The sequence below is a fragment of the Ciconia boyciana genome, chromosome 10 (genome assembly GCF_034638445.1).
Source record: "Ciconia boyciana chromosome 10, ASM3463844v1, whole genome shotgun sequence".
Taxonomy (NCBI): Eukaryota; Metazoa; Chordata; class Aves; order Ciconiiformes; family Ciconiidae; genus Ciconia; species Ciconia boyciana.
In genome coordinates, this window is record NC_132943.1 from 11,674,923 (window position 1) to 11,692,383 (window position 17,461).

At 49.6% G+C, this 17,461-nt stretch overlaps 1 protein-coding gene and 1 long non-coding RNA gene across 8 annotated transcripts in view; one reads left to right on the top strand and one right to left on the bottom strand.

Moving 5' to 3' along the window:
• Window positions 1–440: 440 nt before the first annotated feature.
• SLC12A8 (solute carrier family 12 member 8) overlaps window positions 441–17,461 on the top strand; it is a 59,249-nt gene continuing 42,228 nt past the window's right edge. For 2 of the 6 annotated variants that reach the window (XM_072874746.1, XM_072874749.1), the window contains exons 1-5: window positions 8,182–8,384; window positions 9,043–9,266; window positions 10,066–10,212; window positions 13,125–13,316; window positions 16,880–17,111. In XM_072874746.1, coding sequence (XP_072730847.1) covers window positions 9,195–9,266; window positions 10,066–10,212; window positions 13,125–13,316; window positions 16,880–17,111 — 643 coding nt within the window. In that variant the 5' untranslated portion in view covers window positions 8,182–8,384; window positions 9,043–9,194. Of the gene's footprint in view, window positions 540–4,501; window positions 4,753–8,181; window positions 8,385–9,042; window positions 9,267–10,065; window positions 10,213–13,124; window positions 13,317–14,740; window positions 14,841–16,879; window positions 17,112–17,461 lie in introns of those variants that run through there. The other 4 variants (XM_072874748.1, XM_072874747.1, XM_072874750.1 and 1 more) reach the window with 4 other exon arrangements.
• On the bottom strand, window positions 2,896–5,549 carry LOC140657550 (uncharacterized). Of its 2 annotated transcripts, none has more exons than XR_012044386.1 (3): window positions 5,314–5,549; window positions 3,863–4,010; window positions 2,896–3,701 (listed from the first exon to the last, which is right to left on the bottom strand). It is a non-coding gene; the product is annotated as an uncharacterized lncRNA (long non-coding RNA). The 2 variants fall into 2 exon arrangements; XR_012044385.1 differs by having other exon boundaries at window positions 5,310–5,549.

The following is a 17,461-nucleotide window of genomic DNA, read 5'->3' on the forward strand; positions in this document are numbered from 1 at the left end:
GACTTTCATGATTAAAACTGTCAAATAGTAACGTGATACTGCAAAGAAGACATTTTTCAATATTTTGATGTTAAAAACAATTGCCAGAACCGACATTTTATGTTGAGTGAGAAAAATAATCCATTAAATTAGCTTTTTTTTTTCTTAGGAGAAGGAAACAGTTATCTGATTAGTTATTTGTTTATTTAGAGGGTTGGAAAAAATCTCTCTCTCTGAAATTAATATTTTTCTTGCACTGCACAGGACAAACTACTTTGTAGCTGCAGAACAGGCAGCAGTTTATGAAAGTAGAGGGATTTGGAGGTGGGTTGGTGTAGGGAGGTAGTCTGGAAGAGTGTCCAATTTGTTGGTTATCTTCTGCATTGCACTTGCTGAATCAACAGAAGATAGTTTCCTATAGAATATTGTTTGCTTTTTTGTCTGCTTTAGTTGCCAAGATACGGAGTTTAAAGAAGAGAGCTTTCCACTGGAACGGGGTTAAAACGGAGCCCGTGTGTCTTGTCCTTTCAGAAGCCAGCAGCCCTGCCCCGGTCGCTCAGGTAAGTTGCCTCTTCCGCAGCGTCCTTCCCCTTTCACATCAGGGCTGGTCTTCAGGTTCATAGCATCCCTGCTGCAGCATCTGCTCCAGCTTTTGAATTTCAAAGGCAGTCAAATGCATACATGTATGAGTCACTGGCAGACACTAAATACGGTGATTTGGTGAGGTTCCATCTTAAAATCTTCTGCAGTCTAGCCAACTACATCGCTTTTGCCAGTGTCAGCAGCTATGCACATCATGCAAAAAGCACGGGATCCAGTGCCTCCCTCCATTATTTGTACTTACTTTGGATGTTTGCTGGGTGTACCAGTAACTGCTGTTTTTTCCACTTGGAGTCCATCTCCCTGGGCAGCTCTACCTGTCTTACGCAGGAGAGCCAAGGCCCGTTGCTGCGTGATAATTGTACGCTGCTGCCTGCTGGTAGCAAAGCGGCTTGGCTTTTGTTTGGCCAGCGACTGCACCTTTCAAGCCTCTCAGCTAGAAATGTGGGTGCCTAGTCCCAGACCAAGCTTTGTGCTGGTATCTTTTGATGTAGGTCAGTGCACTGGCAGTAGCTTGTATGTAGCTGCCTTCATTTAGAGGAGGTAATATCTTCTCAGCTGCACAGCCTGAGAGAGTTAAGCTGGCCCAGCTATAGAAGTGCAAGCTGTGCCACTGAACGCATCTTAGTTTTCACTTTTATTTGCATATACATTTTTTTCTCATGGTGAGATGTGGTCATTAGTGCCATTTCAGAGAGGCAGAAGTAACAGCTTTTGTAACTGCTGTTAGATCAAAAGCAGTACTCTGGCCTAAGTGAAACCAAGAGGATTCCATTAGTTTAGCAGTGTAACTTAAAAAAAAATTTCTGCGTCGTAATAGGAATAACGCCTGTTCAAGATGTATAATTTTTACACTCTGAAAGCTCTTCAGGAGCAGCGCTTCCTTAATCGGTCTGTCTTGTCACAAGATAAACTGAGTCATGAGAGATGATAAAGCAACGACTACGAGTGCTGGGAATGTGTTCAGGGTAATGGCAAGGCAATCTCGACCATGCGGTGATGTGTAAGAACAAAGTAGAGGATGTCATCAGAAGCTCAAAGGATGACTTCTTTGTTTTCTCTCAAGTCCTGTGTTTTCTTCCATTTGTCTTGCCAGTTCCTGAAATCATCTTTGTTATAATGCTAATTATAGACAGATCAGAACAGTGTAAGAAAGCTTCTGCTCAGAAAGACGGATAAGCAAGTGCAAGGATACCAGTGTGCCAAAGTAATCTTTTCCTCCAAAACAGGAGTCAGAAAGGAGGATTTTCTTTAAGATGGTATTCGTTAGCTTAAAGGAAAGTGTCAAATCAAAGTAAACAGGATGATCAGTCACCTAGTCAAACACGTAGCTAGAGTGGTAGATGTTGCAGCTACTTGAAAATGAGCCATGAGGACAGGGCGAGCCTGCCCGTGGGGTACGGAAACGCGCTTTGGCAGCGCTGGCTCTCTCAGAGTCACTCTGTGTTGCCTGAAAGTCTGTTTTAAGGCATTGAAACAAGAATGTTGTTTGTGGTGATGCTCAGGTACTGTATCGATAACTGCTGTATACACGCACTGAACAAAATTGGGTAAAATGCATTTTAAAAGCAAAGTATTTTACAGTTTACAGCTATGAGTGAACTTCAACAGAAAAAGGCTGGCTCTTCATTTAGTCTAGGAACATACTCTACATGTAACAGCCTGTTTTACTGTTGATCTAGGGTTTGTCTGTAGGTCTTTAAGCAATGTGATTAGCTAAATTGTGTAGTTTATTCACAGTTCTGTCCTCGTGTAAAGCGTTTGCTGTGTGTGTACAGGGAGATCAGCTTGTGCGTTGCTGTGTTAGGAAAGACGGGTATGTCTTTCCTAACTGGCAACTGAAGAAGACCATGATGAGGTATGTGATAATTAACATCCATTCTACTAAGAATCAATCCTTTTCACATTTCATGGGCTTGCTCAGACCTGTGGACATTTCAAATTCCCATCTTCTCTTGCTGACCGACCTCTGTGCTGCTACTTTCCCTGTTTCTGGGGGCCACGTTCATATCTTTGACACCCCTGTATTTTTCCCTTTACCTGTTTTATCCCACATAACCTTTTGTCACCTCCTTCACTCTCTTAAATCCATTTCCGGACTCCATCCGCTGGAGGAGTTTCCACCGAGTGACACCATATGGACTATCAAAAGTCTTCTCAAATCACACTTCAGGATGTCTGATATTCGTGTGTGCCAGGCTTCAGATGGTCCATCTGACAGTCCCGAGGACCTACGTAGCTCGAGGGGAAGGATTCCTCTTGGTCTGTGGAACTCAAAACAATTATAGCTTTTAGTTGCATTTTTCCCCCCTTTTCCTCCCAGTAGAGCTAAGATACTCAGCATAAGGAGAGAGTTTTTAATTAGGCCTTTTAAAAAACTTTCTCAAATGGTTTGCGATGGTTTTCCTGGAAGGTGGTGTAGACCTCAGAGTAGTGCCGAGGAAGGCTCACATGAACACACTGGTGGCTGAGCCAGCTGAGAGTCACGCAGCTGTCCCGAGCGTGCGTTGGGGGAATTTATACCATTCCACATCATTACATATTTGTTATGAGTAATCTAAGTTAGAGCCGCTTCTCTTGCATTGGGGTTACCTCTTTATTTTCAAAGCCTGTTCTTTAAAGACAGCAAACTGCTTTGCACGACTGCCACTTGTTGATTGCCCTTGGAGAAGTGACAGCGTATGTCAGTCTATGGTTTTGCTCGTGTGCTGAGTACGGAAAAGCAGCACGCTCCTCAGAAACACACACAGCCCCGCCGGAGGAGTGCTGCCGACTGGATTCTCTTGCCAAGAAGGAAAATATTGAAAATTGCCATCACTTAAATAGGAGCAGACGGAGACCAACGCCGAGCACTCCTGAAAGGGCTTTTTAACAGCAGTGCTTGGTGATTTTAATGTGTCAGTGTGGTCCTTGAAAATACCTTTTGCTGGATTTCTGCAGTCATTATTTCCAGCAGGGAGGCAGGATTTCCTGAAGGAGTGTTCAGCAGTGGGGGGTGGCAGTGGCAACCGCCCCAAGAAACTTCAGCTCTTGCTTAGCGTGCACGTGTGTGTAGGGGCAGACGTGCCTGCAGGCAAGCCACAGGACTTGGTCCTTAGTGAATCAGTGACTCTTCACCAGGTCTGCAACAAATCAAAGATACTTATTTCAGATTTTGCACTGGCCCTCAGGATGAGAGAATCTGGCTGAACCTGTTCCCCGGTAGTTGTAAAGAGTGTAAAGAGAAGGGAGCCGGAGGAGAGCTTCCAAAATATTCCAGGAATGGGATATCTTGGGGAGATACCTGCCGATTTCCTCAGGTAGGCTTCATCCTCCTTTGAGAAGTTGTCTGTCTTCTCTGAACTCTTGCTTTCCTTTTCTGCCACTCGCTTGTCCTTGCTGTTTCTGTCCAAGAGTAAAGGCTTGCGTACACTTTGCCTCTGCAGGACACTCTGGAAAATCAAAGAGGGTTTGCTAGATTACATGGATGTCTTGTGTGGATACTTTATTGAAAATTAAAATGGCCCCAACTCATTGTGCCTTACTTCATTTTGGAAGTAAACGAGGTCAGTGAATGCCATTCGAGTTCTAAGGAAGGGTGTTTAGCTTTAGATTTGAACCTGTTTTGAACAGTGAGACTATCCCAATTTTAGATTTGAACAGTGAGACTATCCCAAATTCGTGCCTTTAATTCAGATGGAGCTTTGTCTACGCAGGGTCACAGGGTTTCTTGGCAGCCCTGAACAGGGACGTTACGCTGAAGTGAGTTCCTATTGAAAGCAGGTTGCAACCGCTCCTATGCGGAATCGGAGCCCCGCTTCCCTGTGGTTGGCAGCCTTCCTTCCTGCCGAAACGGAGCAGCTATGAATGTCATTATTTATTTTTTTGGTCATTTCGGATTTAGTGCAAGTCTGCTCCTAACCCCTCACGCGTTCGGTTTCCTGCGTTCAGCGGTGCGCCTGCCGCTCGCTTTGGCGCGGCGGGTGTCTCAGCCCCTCGTGGAGCAAACAACCGGCGCGTTCCCCGCGTGTGGGGGGACCTGCCCGCAGCCCAAGCCGGGCAGGCCGGCCGGCTCCCCCGCGGCCGAGCTCCGGCTCCCTGCGGGGGGGCAGCGCCGCCCGGGCAGACGTGGCAGCCGCCCGCGGGAGGCGGCGCCGCGGGAGAGCGGGGCGGGGCGGGGCGGGGCGCCGCCAGGTGAGTGGGGCCGGGGCGGCGGGGGCACCGCGCCCCCACAGCGGGGCCGAGCCGGGGGGTACGGGCCTCAGCGGCGGGGGCACCCGCGGGTGGCACCTTCCTTCGCTTCGCTTCGCTTCGCTTCGCTTCGCCCGCTGCTGCCTCCGCCTGGGGCCTTGCCGTAGCTCGCTCGGGGGGGGGTGGGGTGGAGGGGTGGTGAAAACGGGGGAAAGAAGAGCTAAAAAATAAAAACCGGGAGGGGGGGGGACGCAAAAAAAAAAAAGGGCAAAAGAAAAAAGGCAAATAAAAAGGCAAAAAAGAAAAGCAAATAAAAAAAGGAAAGCAAAAAAAGCAGCGGAAAAAAAGGCAAAAAGAAAAGACAAAAGCAAAAAAAAAGGGCAAAAAGAAAGACTAGCAAAAAAAAAGAATAGCAAAAAAAGCAAGGGGAAAAAGTAAAAAAAGGAGGGAAAAAAGGAAAAGAAAAAAGGAAACAAAAAAGAAAAAAGAAGAAAAGGAAAATAAAGAAAAGAAAAGGGAAAAAAGAGAAAAGGGAAAAAAGGGGCAGAGCGAGCAGGTACTTGCAGCGCTTTCCGGGAAGGGGTGGGCGCAGCCCCGGTGCGGCGATGGCCGGGCCGGGCCGGGCCGGGCCGGCAGCCCCGAGCGGGGCCGGGGCCGGGGCCGTTGGCACGGCCGCGGGCTCTGCAGACCCGCAGCCGTCTGACCGCGGCGGGAAATGCCGCTGCTGGGGCTCGCGTCCCGCTCCCGTGCTCCGCAGCGCCGGTGAGGCTGCAGGGGCAGCCGGGAGCAGGAGGAGCGGGGCAGTGGTCCCGGCCGTGGCAGTCGATGAGTAACTGGGAATAACCAGGCGCTGCTACGCGTGGCGTTACCTTCGTTGCACTGATGGCTGCTTTGTTTCCCTTTAATTCCTGCCTTCCTCGGGGTCCCCTAAATTAGGTGTTTTTAAGAACTTGACCTGGAGAGGAGTTGAGGGGATTTATTAAGACTAAAGTGCTGTTGGCTGCTGGGTCCCTCGAGGGCCGGCGGCTTGGAAGTGCCTCTTCTGGCAGGGCCGGAGGCTTCGGAGGTCGCGGGACCACACGCAGTTGCGCTTGGGAAGGCGTTAACCTTTCCTCTTTAAAATCAGCCAGCTGTTGAGTAGCTCGGAGCAGCGACGCTTAGCTCAGAAATGGCTTTAATGTGACGATTAATAAAATGTTGCTGCTTTGAAAGGATGCGGAGGGCACGGCAAGTTCTTCTGTAGGAATCTGGTTTTGTAATTAAATATAGAAGTGTCACAGGAAAAGGAGATGAGCCTTTGTAACGTTTCTGCGAGTAGCTTTGCTAACGCTCTTCTGCTCTCTTGAGCGCTAAATGGTATGGAAAGATTAAAACAACCGTTCTTCTTTAATTTATAGGCTGGTTAGTGTCTTTGGCAGAGACTTCAGGAAAAGTAGTATCAATTAACTTTTGAGTTAGAGGCTCGCTTATATTAGAGGAAAACTGTGCCTGCTTGGCTTTTTTGGCAGACTAGCCTGTGCAGCAGAAAAAGCTTCCGCTGGGTTGGTGACCTAGATAGATAATACTGCCGCAAAACATCTCTGTGCTGTGCAGTAACTTAGAAACCACATTGTGCTGGTAGCGTGCTGCATGGGACGAGAGGAAGGCTCCTGCCCCAAGGACTTTCTACTTTCAGACCCTAAATTGCAAAACTACGTGCACGTCGCGTGGATCGGGACGTGGCTGCGCGTGCAGCGTCAGTCCTGGCATGTTTGTTCAGCTCTCGCTTCTGCGCTTTACACCCCCTCCTGTGTTTGCTTCGGTTCCCTCGTAGGGCTGAATGGATCCATGCGCTGAAGAGGGATGTAAACAATTGCAGGATTAAGTAATAAGGTGTTGGGCGGTTGGAAGCGCCGCAGAGGAGCAATAGTGGAGAGGCAATTTCCTGCGATTGCAGAGGAGAAAGCTCTTACACTGAGGGGAGCGGGGCTAAGTGGAAAGGGCACAGGAGCACAGGGCAGGAAAGGGGGTTTTAACGCCGAGTAAAAGGAAGGAAATTGTGAGATAAGGGGGTTTAAACGTCTAGGAGGGTAATGTTTCCTGCAAGGTGACCTCCAGGTCTGAAATCCGTGCGTGGAGCCCTTCTCTCTGTATTTTGCAAGTTTCAGATTGATAATATGGGTGCATCAGACCTACCCGTGCTGTCACACACGGGGCATGCTGAACGAGCGGCTTCAGCCACCCTGAGCTGCTGCAAGGGGTCGGGGCCATCTCCTTCTGGGCTCCCTTGGTGGAGTGGTTTAGGAGAGCTGGGGGCTGCAGGCTGCAGCCTCCCTCTTCTTTCTACATCCAGCTGGAACTGCTGCGAAAGAGAGGAGTTTGGATGACCGCAGTGAATCCTTTACAGAGCGAAATCTCTGTCGAGGAAGGGCTGCGTTGGGGAATCTTAGGAGAATATGGCTATTCAGTTGTAATCTTGTTTCATGTTGTGTATTTTCTTCCTTTTTTTTATTACTATGGCTATTTGCATAAAAACATGAGCTTTGTTTCTTTAGAGTTCATCTGCTCCTGCTGCTTTTGCCCTGCTTGAAGCCTCAATCTCCCCGTAACAGCAGCCATTTGTGATATTGTGAAGGGTTATTTGCTTCAAGAAGAGGGGAGGGAGCAGCGGGGAATCAATGAACTCTTACAGCTTTGGTGCTGCTTAACTGGCCACGTGGACAGGGCGAAGAAAAACCCCCCGTGCTGGCCATTGTACCCCAGCTGCTGGAGACCTTCTGCAGCTGAAACACCGTGGTAGAGCAGTGGCAGCATTGGTTATTTATTATAGGATATTTAGAAGTAGAATAATAAAGGCAGGATGGTGAAAGTGCTGATCTGGGAGCTGGGATTCAGACTGTGATGGAGAAATCCTGAGTGACCCAAAGCGGTTTCTGTATGTCTCTGTCCCTGTGAAATAGGAAAAGCGCATTTTGTTGGTTGTCTTGCCTCCGTAGCTTGCAAGCTTGAGGAGTCAGAGATTCCTACACTGTGCCCTGATAAGTTGGGTCTGTGGTCTCAGGTAAGGTGTCCAGCCGTTGGCACAAGCCGTGTGTGATCATGGTTGGTTCTTGTAAGCATGTGTGCTCAACTGGCCAGGAAACTGTATTGGCCCCAGGAGAGCCAACGATCCAGACAATCTGCCCTCTCCACAGCTGCGGAGCACGTCTTGCTCCCCTCTGGCTGCAGCCTTCTGTGTTACCTCGGCGTGGTGTAGCTGTGCTGAGAAACAGCCAGAGAGGCTCTCTGTTGGCAATTGGCGTGGGAGACTGTGGGCAACTGGTTGATGGCCATCACGAGAGCACTCGGGGGAAGTTAAGACTTGCAGCCAGCTGAAGGGAGGCGTATAAAGGCATGTCTCCATAATTAGAGGGAGATCTTCCTATGAAAACCAGCCCAAGGAGGAGAGGAACCAGTAATTTTGAGGCAGAGGAATGCTTGTGCTAGCTTTCCCCTTCTGTAAAGATGTGTTAAGTTATCTTTGAAATAAAGCCTGATACTGCTTTTTTGGTACATACATGGTGTTGAATTAAGCCTGACCTACTGCCGGAGTCTGCCTGTGGCAGGTACAAATTTGAAGTTGGGCCACTGCGGGCAAGACGACTGTACCTCCAAGGGTGAGTGCGACCATGAAGACAGGCTCCTGCACGTCGATGCAGGGGATGCGGCTGAGAGCATCAGGAATGCAGAGCGTGGGTCTGTGGTGGTGGACACCTTCAGCTGCTCCAGTTCCATCTCTGCATCGTACTGGAAGAGGGGCAGAGCGGGGTAACGAAGTTGCTTGTCAGGGGAGAGGTTACATTGGCAGGACTCTAGTTTGCAAAAGGTACAGTGGAAGGGGATGTGATCAAGGCTGTGAAGTGATTAGTGGTGCTGGGAAGTAAATAGTTCATGTGTCCCGTGTCACCGCAGCACGGGGGCATGCAATGAAATTACCAGGCACCAGATTTAAAACCAATGAAAGGAAATACTTTTCCCAGACAGCGCACAGGGAAGCTGTGGAGCTAGTGCTGCAGAATGCTGGGGACTCCAGGGGTGTGGATAGATTCAGAAAAGGCCACCAAGGGCTGTTAAATGTCAGGCTGATGATAGAGCCTGTGCTGCGGGCAGGCCCTGGGAGGGTGCTGGGGGAGTATTGCTCTCTGCTTGCTGTGGTGTCACTCTGTGGTTCAGCATCTGCTACGAGCCGCTGTCGGCTCCTTCTGGGTAATAGCCCTGTGCTTCTGCATACTGAGAAAGCAACAGACGTGTCTTCTGTCTTTTCTGCTTTCACAGTAAAGTGCAATAAAACCATGAATCTTCTGCAACGGAGGATCCAGCACCGCAGGAATTTGACCGAGGAGAATAGCTGACCTTCTGCTCGGATCAGCCTCGCCTGTTGTAGTGTTAGAGCTGCGCATTGGGCAGGCGGAGGCAACGTGAAGGATATGATGTTCAGACTGAATGGTGCCAGAAGTGAGGGATATGTCCAAGAGCTGTTCCACGAGGAAGTGCAGCAGGTATGTCTGAGAGCCATTTCCCTTCATAGCCCAAGTTTCCACCTCCATGGCCTCTGCACTTCCTCCTGGTCACCTCAGTGGCAGGTAAACACAGGACTGAAGTAACAAAACTGCCCTTCTTTTTGCTACGTAAACCTGAGGTGTATTATTTAGAAAGGGAAAGAGGGCACTTGGTTTCCAGAGCGCAGGAGGGAGAAGTTGCAATAGAAAAACTGCAGTTTCCCTGGAGTTTCAGGTCTCGGTTCCAGCAGCTCTGAAATTCACTTGGTGCCCCAAGTACCAGAGTCCCCTCTAGAAATAGTGTCCTGATCAGAGACGACTGTGTGTGATGGGAAGACCGTCTTAACCTACTCTGTCAGTCCCAGTTGGTCCAGCCTGGTTTGTCATCTCATCTAAGAGACTTCTCCAGTGCACTGAGGACCCTGCTTGTCTTGGTGGGGTGCTTGGCAGGGACAGAGGGAGAAGCACAATGTATGGCTGCAGGCTCTGTAAAGGACCCCTTGAGTGGTGTTTTGGTTCATGTAACATCATCAATGGGGTTAATTTGCTGAGGCTGAGTAAGATTCTGTTGCTGCTTATCCTACAGGAATATAAATAGGGTATTACAGGGAACCCTCTCTTCCAGGGCCCAGGATCCCAGCAGCTCTGCTGCCCCTTCATCTTAGAGACAACTTGCAGCAAAGTGGTGTCCTAGCAGCTCTTGGTGGCCATCCCACTGTTGGTGGCTGGCTGTTGCACCACTTCTGCAGCCTGCCTGTAAAGCACGAGAGGTAAAACCAAAGGCTTTGCTTTCCTCTAGGTATCTGAAACGCAGACCAAGCCCTGGTGGAAGATCCAGCTGTTTGTGTGGGAGCCGGTGCTTTTTGGAACATGGGATGGTGTCTTCACCTCCTGCATGATCAACATTTTTGGAGTGGTTCTTTTCTTGAGGACGGGATGGCTCGTGGTGAGTGCATGCTGACTGGGTTGAACGTGTGAATAGACATTTTCTTCCTCACCTCCTTACCTTGTATCTCCATCACCACCCAAGTGTTTTGGATTCCGTGCTGTTCATTGTAGGCATTGCTTATGTCCTCTGGTATTTTGTAGCATTTCAAAAAGTTCCACTAACGTGTAAAGCTGAGGTGGTCTTTGTAAGTGGTTTCCTATTTTAGGTTTAGGAAAGGAAAAGAAAAACACAACCACCAACCTTGACAATGAACAGGGACACCCTTGTGTTGTATTGTTGAGGCAACATAACTGCTTTTCAGGTAAAGCGTATTGCTGTAGTTACAGCTACTCGGCCATCTTCCCAACACCACTGAAGCAGGTCTCTTCCAACTGTGTCAGTGTCGGAGTCCCCGATATCTTGAATGGAGAGTCCTCAGTCAGGGGAAGTTGTCATTGCTATCAAAGGAACTTCCACTTGTGGATCCAGAATAGTATCTCAGTGAGGGTCAGAGCCTGGAAGAGTGTCTCTGCTCCCCTCCTGATGCAAAATGTTGTATTGTCCCTTAAATTTTCTCCTTAGAAGAAGGAAAGCTCCCCCAGGGACGGGTGGGATTTGAGCTTTGGGCAGAGTTCATGTCACAGGCATGAGTTCGTGTCACAGGCATGGTGGACGTCTTCCAAAAGGAGCAGGAAGACACTTGTGATCTGTATTGAAGATTGCTTCACTGGAGGCTTTGAGGGGAGCTGCAGTCATTGTGGTGGAGAAGTCAGGATGATTTTCCTAGCTCCTGATCTTATTTCCTCCACGTCTCCTTTGAAAGCGAGTTACTGCTGGAGCAAACGCAAATAAAAATAAAGCCAGTAAATAAAAGAAAAACTGAAACAGCTGGAAGCGAGCATAAAAGGGAAGGGAGGAGAAGTTGGGGTTGGCATAGAGCTCCCCTGGCAGAGGACGGTCATATGTCGAGCTGTTCGCAGAGTCAGGCTTTTGCTATAAATTTCCAGAGCCCGGGCTGGTAAAGCTTTGCAATGCCAGGGGACCCTAATCTTGCCGAGACGTTCAACAACTATTGTAATGCTGCAGTAACACCTTCCAGCACGAATGCATAAATAAGCCATAATTAAGCATCAGTGTTTAATGGGGTCTTTTTCTTCCCACTTTCTCTGCTTGCTATTGTTGCTGTGAGTCCAGCCTTCCTCCCTGGTCTTCGTGTTAACCCTTTCTTCTGTGGGAACCATTGAATTGCCCATTAACTAGCTGCCTGGGGCCACCAGCAGATTCGGGAAGAGCCCAAGGCTATGTGTATGTTTGTGTATGTGTGCTTTTTTTTTTTTTTCTAACTGAAGCGAGTGTCGTATTTATTAACCCTTTTAACTTGAAGGTAAGCTGTTGAAGAAAAAGAACGAATGTCCTTTTAAAAAAGGAGTATTGGGTAGTAGTGGGTTGTGGTGCTGACCCAGCCAGCAGCTGCGTTTATAGCAAACCTTGGCTCCATTCTCTACTGATCAGATAAAGCCCCTGTCAAAGGCAGCGGGATGCTGAACCAAAATAGGATTTTATGATGATAGCAACATCCTGGATATGTTTCTGTTGTTTCACAAAAAAAGAGAAAAGAAAAAAAATCTGGGATTTCAACCAACCCCAAAGCTGAGAAGCAGCCTTTTAGTGCTGGTGATAAATAAACCCCATCAAGGCTATCATGACCTCAGAAATGAGCATCGCAGGAGCAGGAGGAGAAGGAGCAAGGTTGGAAAGGAGTGATGTGGACATGGCCTGTAATAGGAGTAAAGGCAGGGGAAGGGAAGCCAGACGTTAACGAAGCGCTGGGCACTGGAGGAGATTTCTGATCGTACAGTTGGAATCCCTGAGCACTGGGCTGAGCGATTTGTCAGCAGGCGAAGGTGGGCTGGAGCATGAGGGAAAACTTTTGACCCTGGAAAATAAATTACAGCCATGCGCGAGAGAGTTGGAAGGTCCCGAGCTCAGTAGAGGTGCTTGAATGCTTTTGGAGGTACTGAGCACCTTCTCTTTCTGAAAATCCGACCTAAACTGAACCCCCCCAAAATAGAGGTGATGCTGGCCCTTAAAGCTGCCAACAGGGACCTGCAGCTGGGTTTTTTCAGAAGCTTTTGCTCTTCACCCCACCGTGAGACCACGGCTGGTGCAGCAGCTCCTCCTGGGGCCCTCCCTCTGCCCCGAGCAGGAATAAGGATTTTTTCAGCGGGGCTGAATCCTCTGCACAAAACTCCCCTGAGTACAGGGAGGGCGAGAGCCACCTGCCACTCGGCGGACGTCCTGCAGATACGGCCCAGCGTGCGCTGGTTTATGAGAGTGTTATTTATCTTCCACGCCATGTTGCCTTTGGGGTTTTGCTCTTTGGTATCTCATTGTTTGGGAGGATCAGAGCTTTTAAAGGTAAATGTTCTGAAAAATTAAAATGCGAGCTTGATGCTGTTAATAAATCAGCTGCTGCAAATCCCAGAGGTTCAATTTTGAAACTACTTTTTGTTATGAGTGTTTGGTTGGTTTTTTTTTCCCAGCATGTCATTCTAAAACATGCAAATAGGCGGTGATCCCCTCCCCACGGTGGCTGAATCATTGTTTGACTTCGTTCTTTTTAAACCAGAGGACAAAATCAGTGACTCATGCAGGAGCCTGGTGACGGAGCAGAACCTGCTCATGCAAAGGTCTGTCCAGCCCCTGGATGAGGCAGGTCGTCTTCAAAGGCATGCTAATAGGAGCTGTAAATTTGGCAATCAGTTACGTTAATTAGATAAGTAAGGGTGTGTGTGTGTTTTTCTTTTTAATCTATAATGACTCCGGATTCATTGACCACTAGTCACTAGAAGCGGATGGGTCCTTCTTCTGTCACAACAGAGTTGGTGTGAGTTGATCTTTATTTGATTTTTCTTTTTTCTCCATTCCAGGGAAACACTGGCATTGTAATGGGCATGTTTCTGGTGTCCTTTGTCATCCTGGTTGCCCTGGTGACGGTCTTATCTGGAATTGGGGTGTGTGAGAAGTGCAGCATCAGAAGTGGAGGAGTCTACTCCATGATTTCTACTGTCCTTGGAGGTCAAGTAGGGGGGACCGTCGGCCTCCTCTATATTTTTGGCCAGGTAATTAAAAAAAAAAAAAAAGTTATTTAAAGAAGATTTAGAAACTTTGCAATGCAGGTATTAATCTTGTGCTTTTCTGCTGCAGGACGTAATGCTCCAAGTAAAATCTGAGTAATGCTCCAGTATGCTGGACAGCATGGGAGAGCACCACGGGGAGCATTCAGCCCCGCTCTGCTCCCCAAGAGCAAGCCTGTGCATGGCAGTACGCTGCTTGGCATGGGTCACAGCGGTGGAGGAACTGGGTGTATGAACAAGCAAACTGTGCAGGACGTGCCCTGCCATCCCAAATTAACCCCATTGCCAGGACATGCCCTTGCTGGCAATAGACTTGACTGAAACCAAAGCGGGAGAGGCCAGGGTGGCCACCTGAAGCACAGTGAGCGGCTGTGGGCTGGCAGGTTGGCCTTGGCGTGCTCCCCATGCCCTTAGGGACTGGGCAAGCCTTGGCTGCTTCTCTGCGGGAGCCAGCAGAAGTGGAGCTGGTATGGGAGGAGAGCTGGGCAGCGGTAAGGGCCACAGCTAATTGACTTCTTGAGATCCAAAAGTCACAGTTCTGGGTTTTCTGAAAGGCCCCAAGGAGCTGTCATGGTGGGGAAGCACCGAAATACACAAGTAGTAAACATAAAGAATGGAAAGTAATCTCTTAAACGTGCAGTAGCTTAACCCCCTCCCCCCATAAAGATGTTATGAACAGTATAAAATGTGGTGAGCAGAGAAGCATTTTTATTGACGTTTGTTTTTAACTGACTGGCTTGCAGCAATCTCCGAAAACCCTTAAAAACCCCCAAACCAAAAATAATCCCCTCTTCTCCTTTCACTCCAGATTAAAAGCAAGTGTCCATAAAATACACAGTTACAAGCCAAGATATGGAAATGGGCCACACATGAGAATCCTTCCTGTCATATTTTCCACTCTCGCTCTCCGAGCGGACCCTGTCTGGGAAAGCAATCAGGTTGCAGCCTGTCCTGAGGGTTGTAAAAGCTGGGCTGCGGCAGCCCCAGCCCCTGCCTAGACATCTCCTGTGTGCACGGGGGGCTGCGGGGTGGGAGCTGGCAGCTCGCTTAGGAACGCTTTGCCTGCTCCCGAAAGTTGGTGCCTTTCCCTTCTCTTTGGCTGTGCTTTCTGCCCAACGTGCTTTGCACCAGTGCTTTGCACTGTAGCCTCCATCACGAGGTGAGCCTGGACAGAAATGGGGGTGTTCCCCATGCCCTGGTCTGACTGGGGCAAGTGGGGACTGGCCACGTGCTGCTGATGCCCTGGGAGATGAGGGGTGGCCCAGTGCCCTGGGGCTGCTGCAGAGATGGGCTCCTGCTGCATCAGCCAAGGCGAGCTGAGACCTGGATGGGCTTTGCTGTCCTCCTGGGATGCTCCAGAGGAGAGGCTTAATCAGATTGCCCTAAATGATGCAGCACGTGTCTACTAGGTCCTACGGAGACTGATGCGTGTTTGGTCACCGCAGCTCTAACCGCGAGGCCGGGGTTTGGTGCTTTTCTCCGCGGTCTCCTTTCCTGGAGTGGTTAGTGGTAAGACCTGTTCTGTGCAAGCAGAGGTTTTTCGGGGTCCAGCCCTAAAATCCTAAAAGCAAAGATAGTGGCAGCGCTTGTCTGGGTGTTGAAAATCAATTATGCTCCTCACCCAGCAAAGTATGTGGTTTACAAAGGCTCGTAAGGGACTGATTTCTGCAAATTTCAGCCTAGAACTCAGTTCTGATTTCAATACAGGTAGTTCATGAGAAACCAGCCTATGTCACGGTGCCACTGGCCATTGCTGTGTGCAGAGCAGCAGGGTGTTTGTGGGCACCCAGCTCCTCTGTTCTGCTGGTGATGCTCATGGTTCATCAGAGGAAAGGCTTCAAGGAGGCTTGCAGTGCTGACTGTCAGAGGCTCGCTCCGCTCTGCTCCCTTCAGAGTGTCCTTGCACATTGCTGTCCTTGGTGTGAAAGGAAAGAAAACTTATTTAGTGAAGAAAACAACTTCTTCAAAAACTGATGTTCATCAGGTAGAGGGAGTTGGGGTTAGGTGATACTGCTCTCTGTCTTCAGGGCTTTTCCTCATGTGAGAGGCAAAGAACTGCACCTGGTCTTAATGCGTTTATCGGAGTTAGATTCTGTTTGGAGGTTTTTTTGGCTTCAGGTCTCAAGTGCAGTTTTTGTGGGTGCCCCAAGCAGAGCTGTGCAGGTGTGGGGTGTTGTCCTCTGCTAGCTCAGGGGGGATCTGCTTTCTGGAGAGACCACCCGTGTAGGACATGCGTGGTCCACTCCATGGTGGTGTAGGCCATGCTAAACACAAGTAAACAAGAATACATCCACTTATTTGGGGACTACCTTTCAGAGTCTGAGACTTCTCTGGTGGAGACATTCATGGTGGGGCTACCAGCAAGGAGAAAGGGAGACTTTCAGGGTGTAGTTCACCCAGTCTGTGCTAGGTGTCTGCCTATGATGGAAGTGAATCCTTCTCCAGGATCTCCAAGTTGTAGGTGTCCAAGTCTGAGCAGGTAAATCCCACACACCTTGCTTGCCGAAAACCGTGCATGAACTCACAGCTCCCGGGTGTGGGTGAGGTTGTCCTGAGCACCCTCAGTGGAGCAGTGCTGGTCAGTCCAAGGGGGAACTGCAGCGAAGGAGGGGTCTGCTCTGACTCGTGCTGGCTTGAGTGGGGGTTTTCTTCCTTTCCAGTCATGTGGGAGCTGTGCTGCACATCCCTCGTCCGTGGAGAGGGGTAGTGGGGTCGCAGGACCCGAGGTCACACTACCCGTGACGGCGTCCAGCTGTGTGCCCCGACCTGGTTTGCCGGGGATGCCATGCACTGGGAAGGGTTGTTGCGGAAATGTCAGCTAGTGGGAACCTCTGGAGGGAAGTGTCCTCGTATTTAGGATTGCTGTCCCGCAGTGGGGTTTGAGGCCTGAACCTGTGCTTCAGATGTCCCGTCCTGCAGAGTCTCAGCCACCCAGGGCAGAGCGCGTCTCCTGCCCTGCAGCAAGACAAACAAGCAGCTTGCCCGGGAGCTCAGGGGGCATGGCTTGCACAATGCGTTCTCCTCAAAAGCGCAGGCTCCGTTCCAGCGACGAGATGGGGAGCCGGTGAAACATCAGACTTCACATCCAAACTAAACACCGAGTTAAAAATAACCCCTGGGAGGCAATGAAGGGGGAAGCAAACTGCCATTCTTCAGGCAGGTATTGAACTGGGACCCTTTCCTTCAGAGAAACAGAAGAAGGGAAGAAACTTAGAGGTTGACTCATCCTTTTCTCCCTCAGAAGCCAGTGTGGTTTCTCCTGGAGCATTAGTGGAGGGTAAATTGTAAGGCCAGTGGAAAGTTGCTGGGCTGCTGGCCCTAGCGCCCAGCCTTCTCTGTTCACCCGGGCAGTAGGTATGCTGCCCTGGCAGCGTGCTGTCTTACAGCAATAAGGGTCAGTCCCTGTAGGCCAGAGTGACATTAAAGATTGTATTGTGACAGTGAATGTCTGTCTGTCTGTCTGAACAGAGACCCCCCAGCCTGGCATGGGGCCTGTGGGTGGGGATCCCTTGCTCTCCCGCAGGCACTCACAGAGCTCTGTCCTTCAGTGCGCTGCAGGTGCCATGTACATCACTGGCTTTGCGGAGTCCATCGCAGATGTCCTGAGCCTCAGCAACAGCTGGGCAGTGCGCGGGATCTCCCTGGCTGTCTTGCTGGGCCTGCTGGGGATCAACCTGGCGGGGGTGAAGTGGATCATCAGGCTCCAGCTCCTGCTGCTCTTCCTACTGGCTGTCTCGACGCTGGACTTTGTCATCGGGTCCTTTACACACCTTGATCCAGGTAAAACTGGGGGTTCATCGCATTGGGGTCAGGAGGTGTTAATCCCCCAAGGTTTTCTCCTTAGGTGTCTTTGTGAAGTTACACATCTGGGCAGAGGTAGAGTTCAGCGCTTCCACACATGACCCCTGTCCTTTGGTACCAATCTTTTAGAGGCAACCCATAATTTTGCAAGGAGTAAGTATTTCCAGAGCATGACTGAAGATGCCTTATTAATTTAGATGTTTAACCTCAGGAATCGAGCTTTCAATGTGTGCGCTTGTTATACTTGTATTGCACTCAGAGGTTTCCAATAACGGAGAGCGGCTGTGTTTGCAGTTGCTCTTTGTAGCTTTCTGCTGTCTAACTCTGCG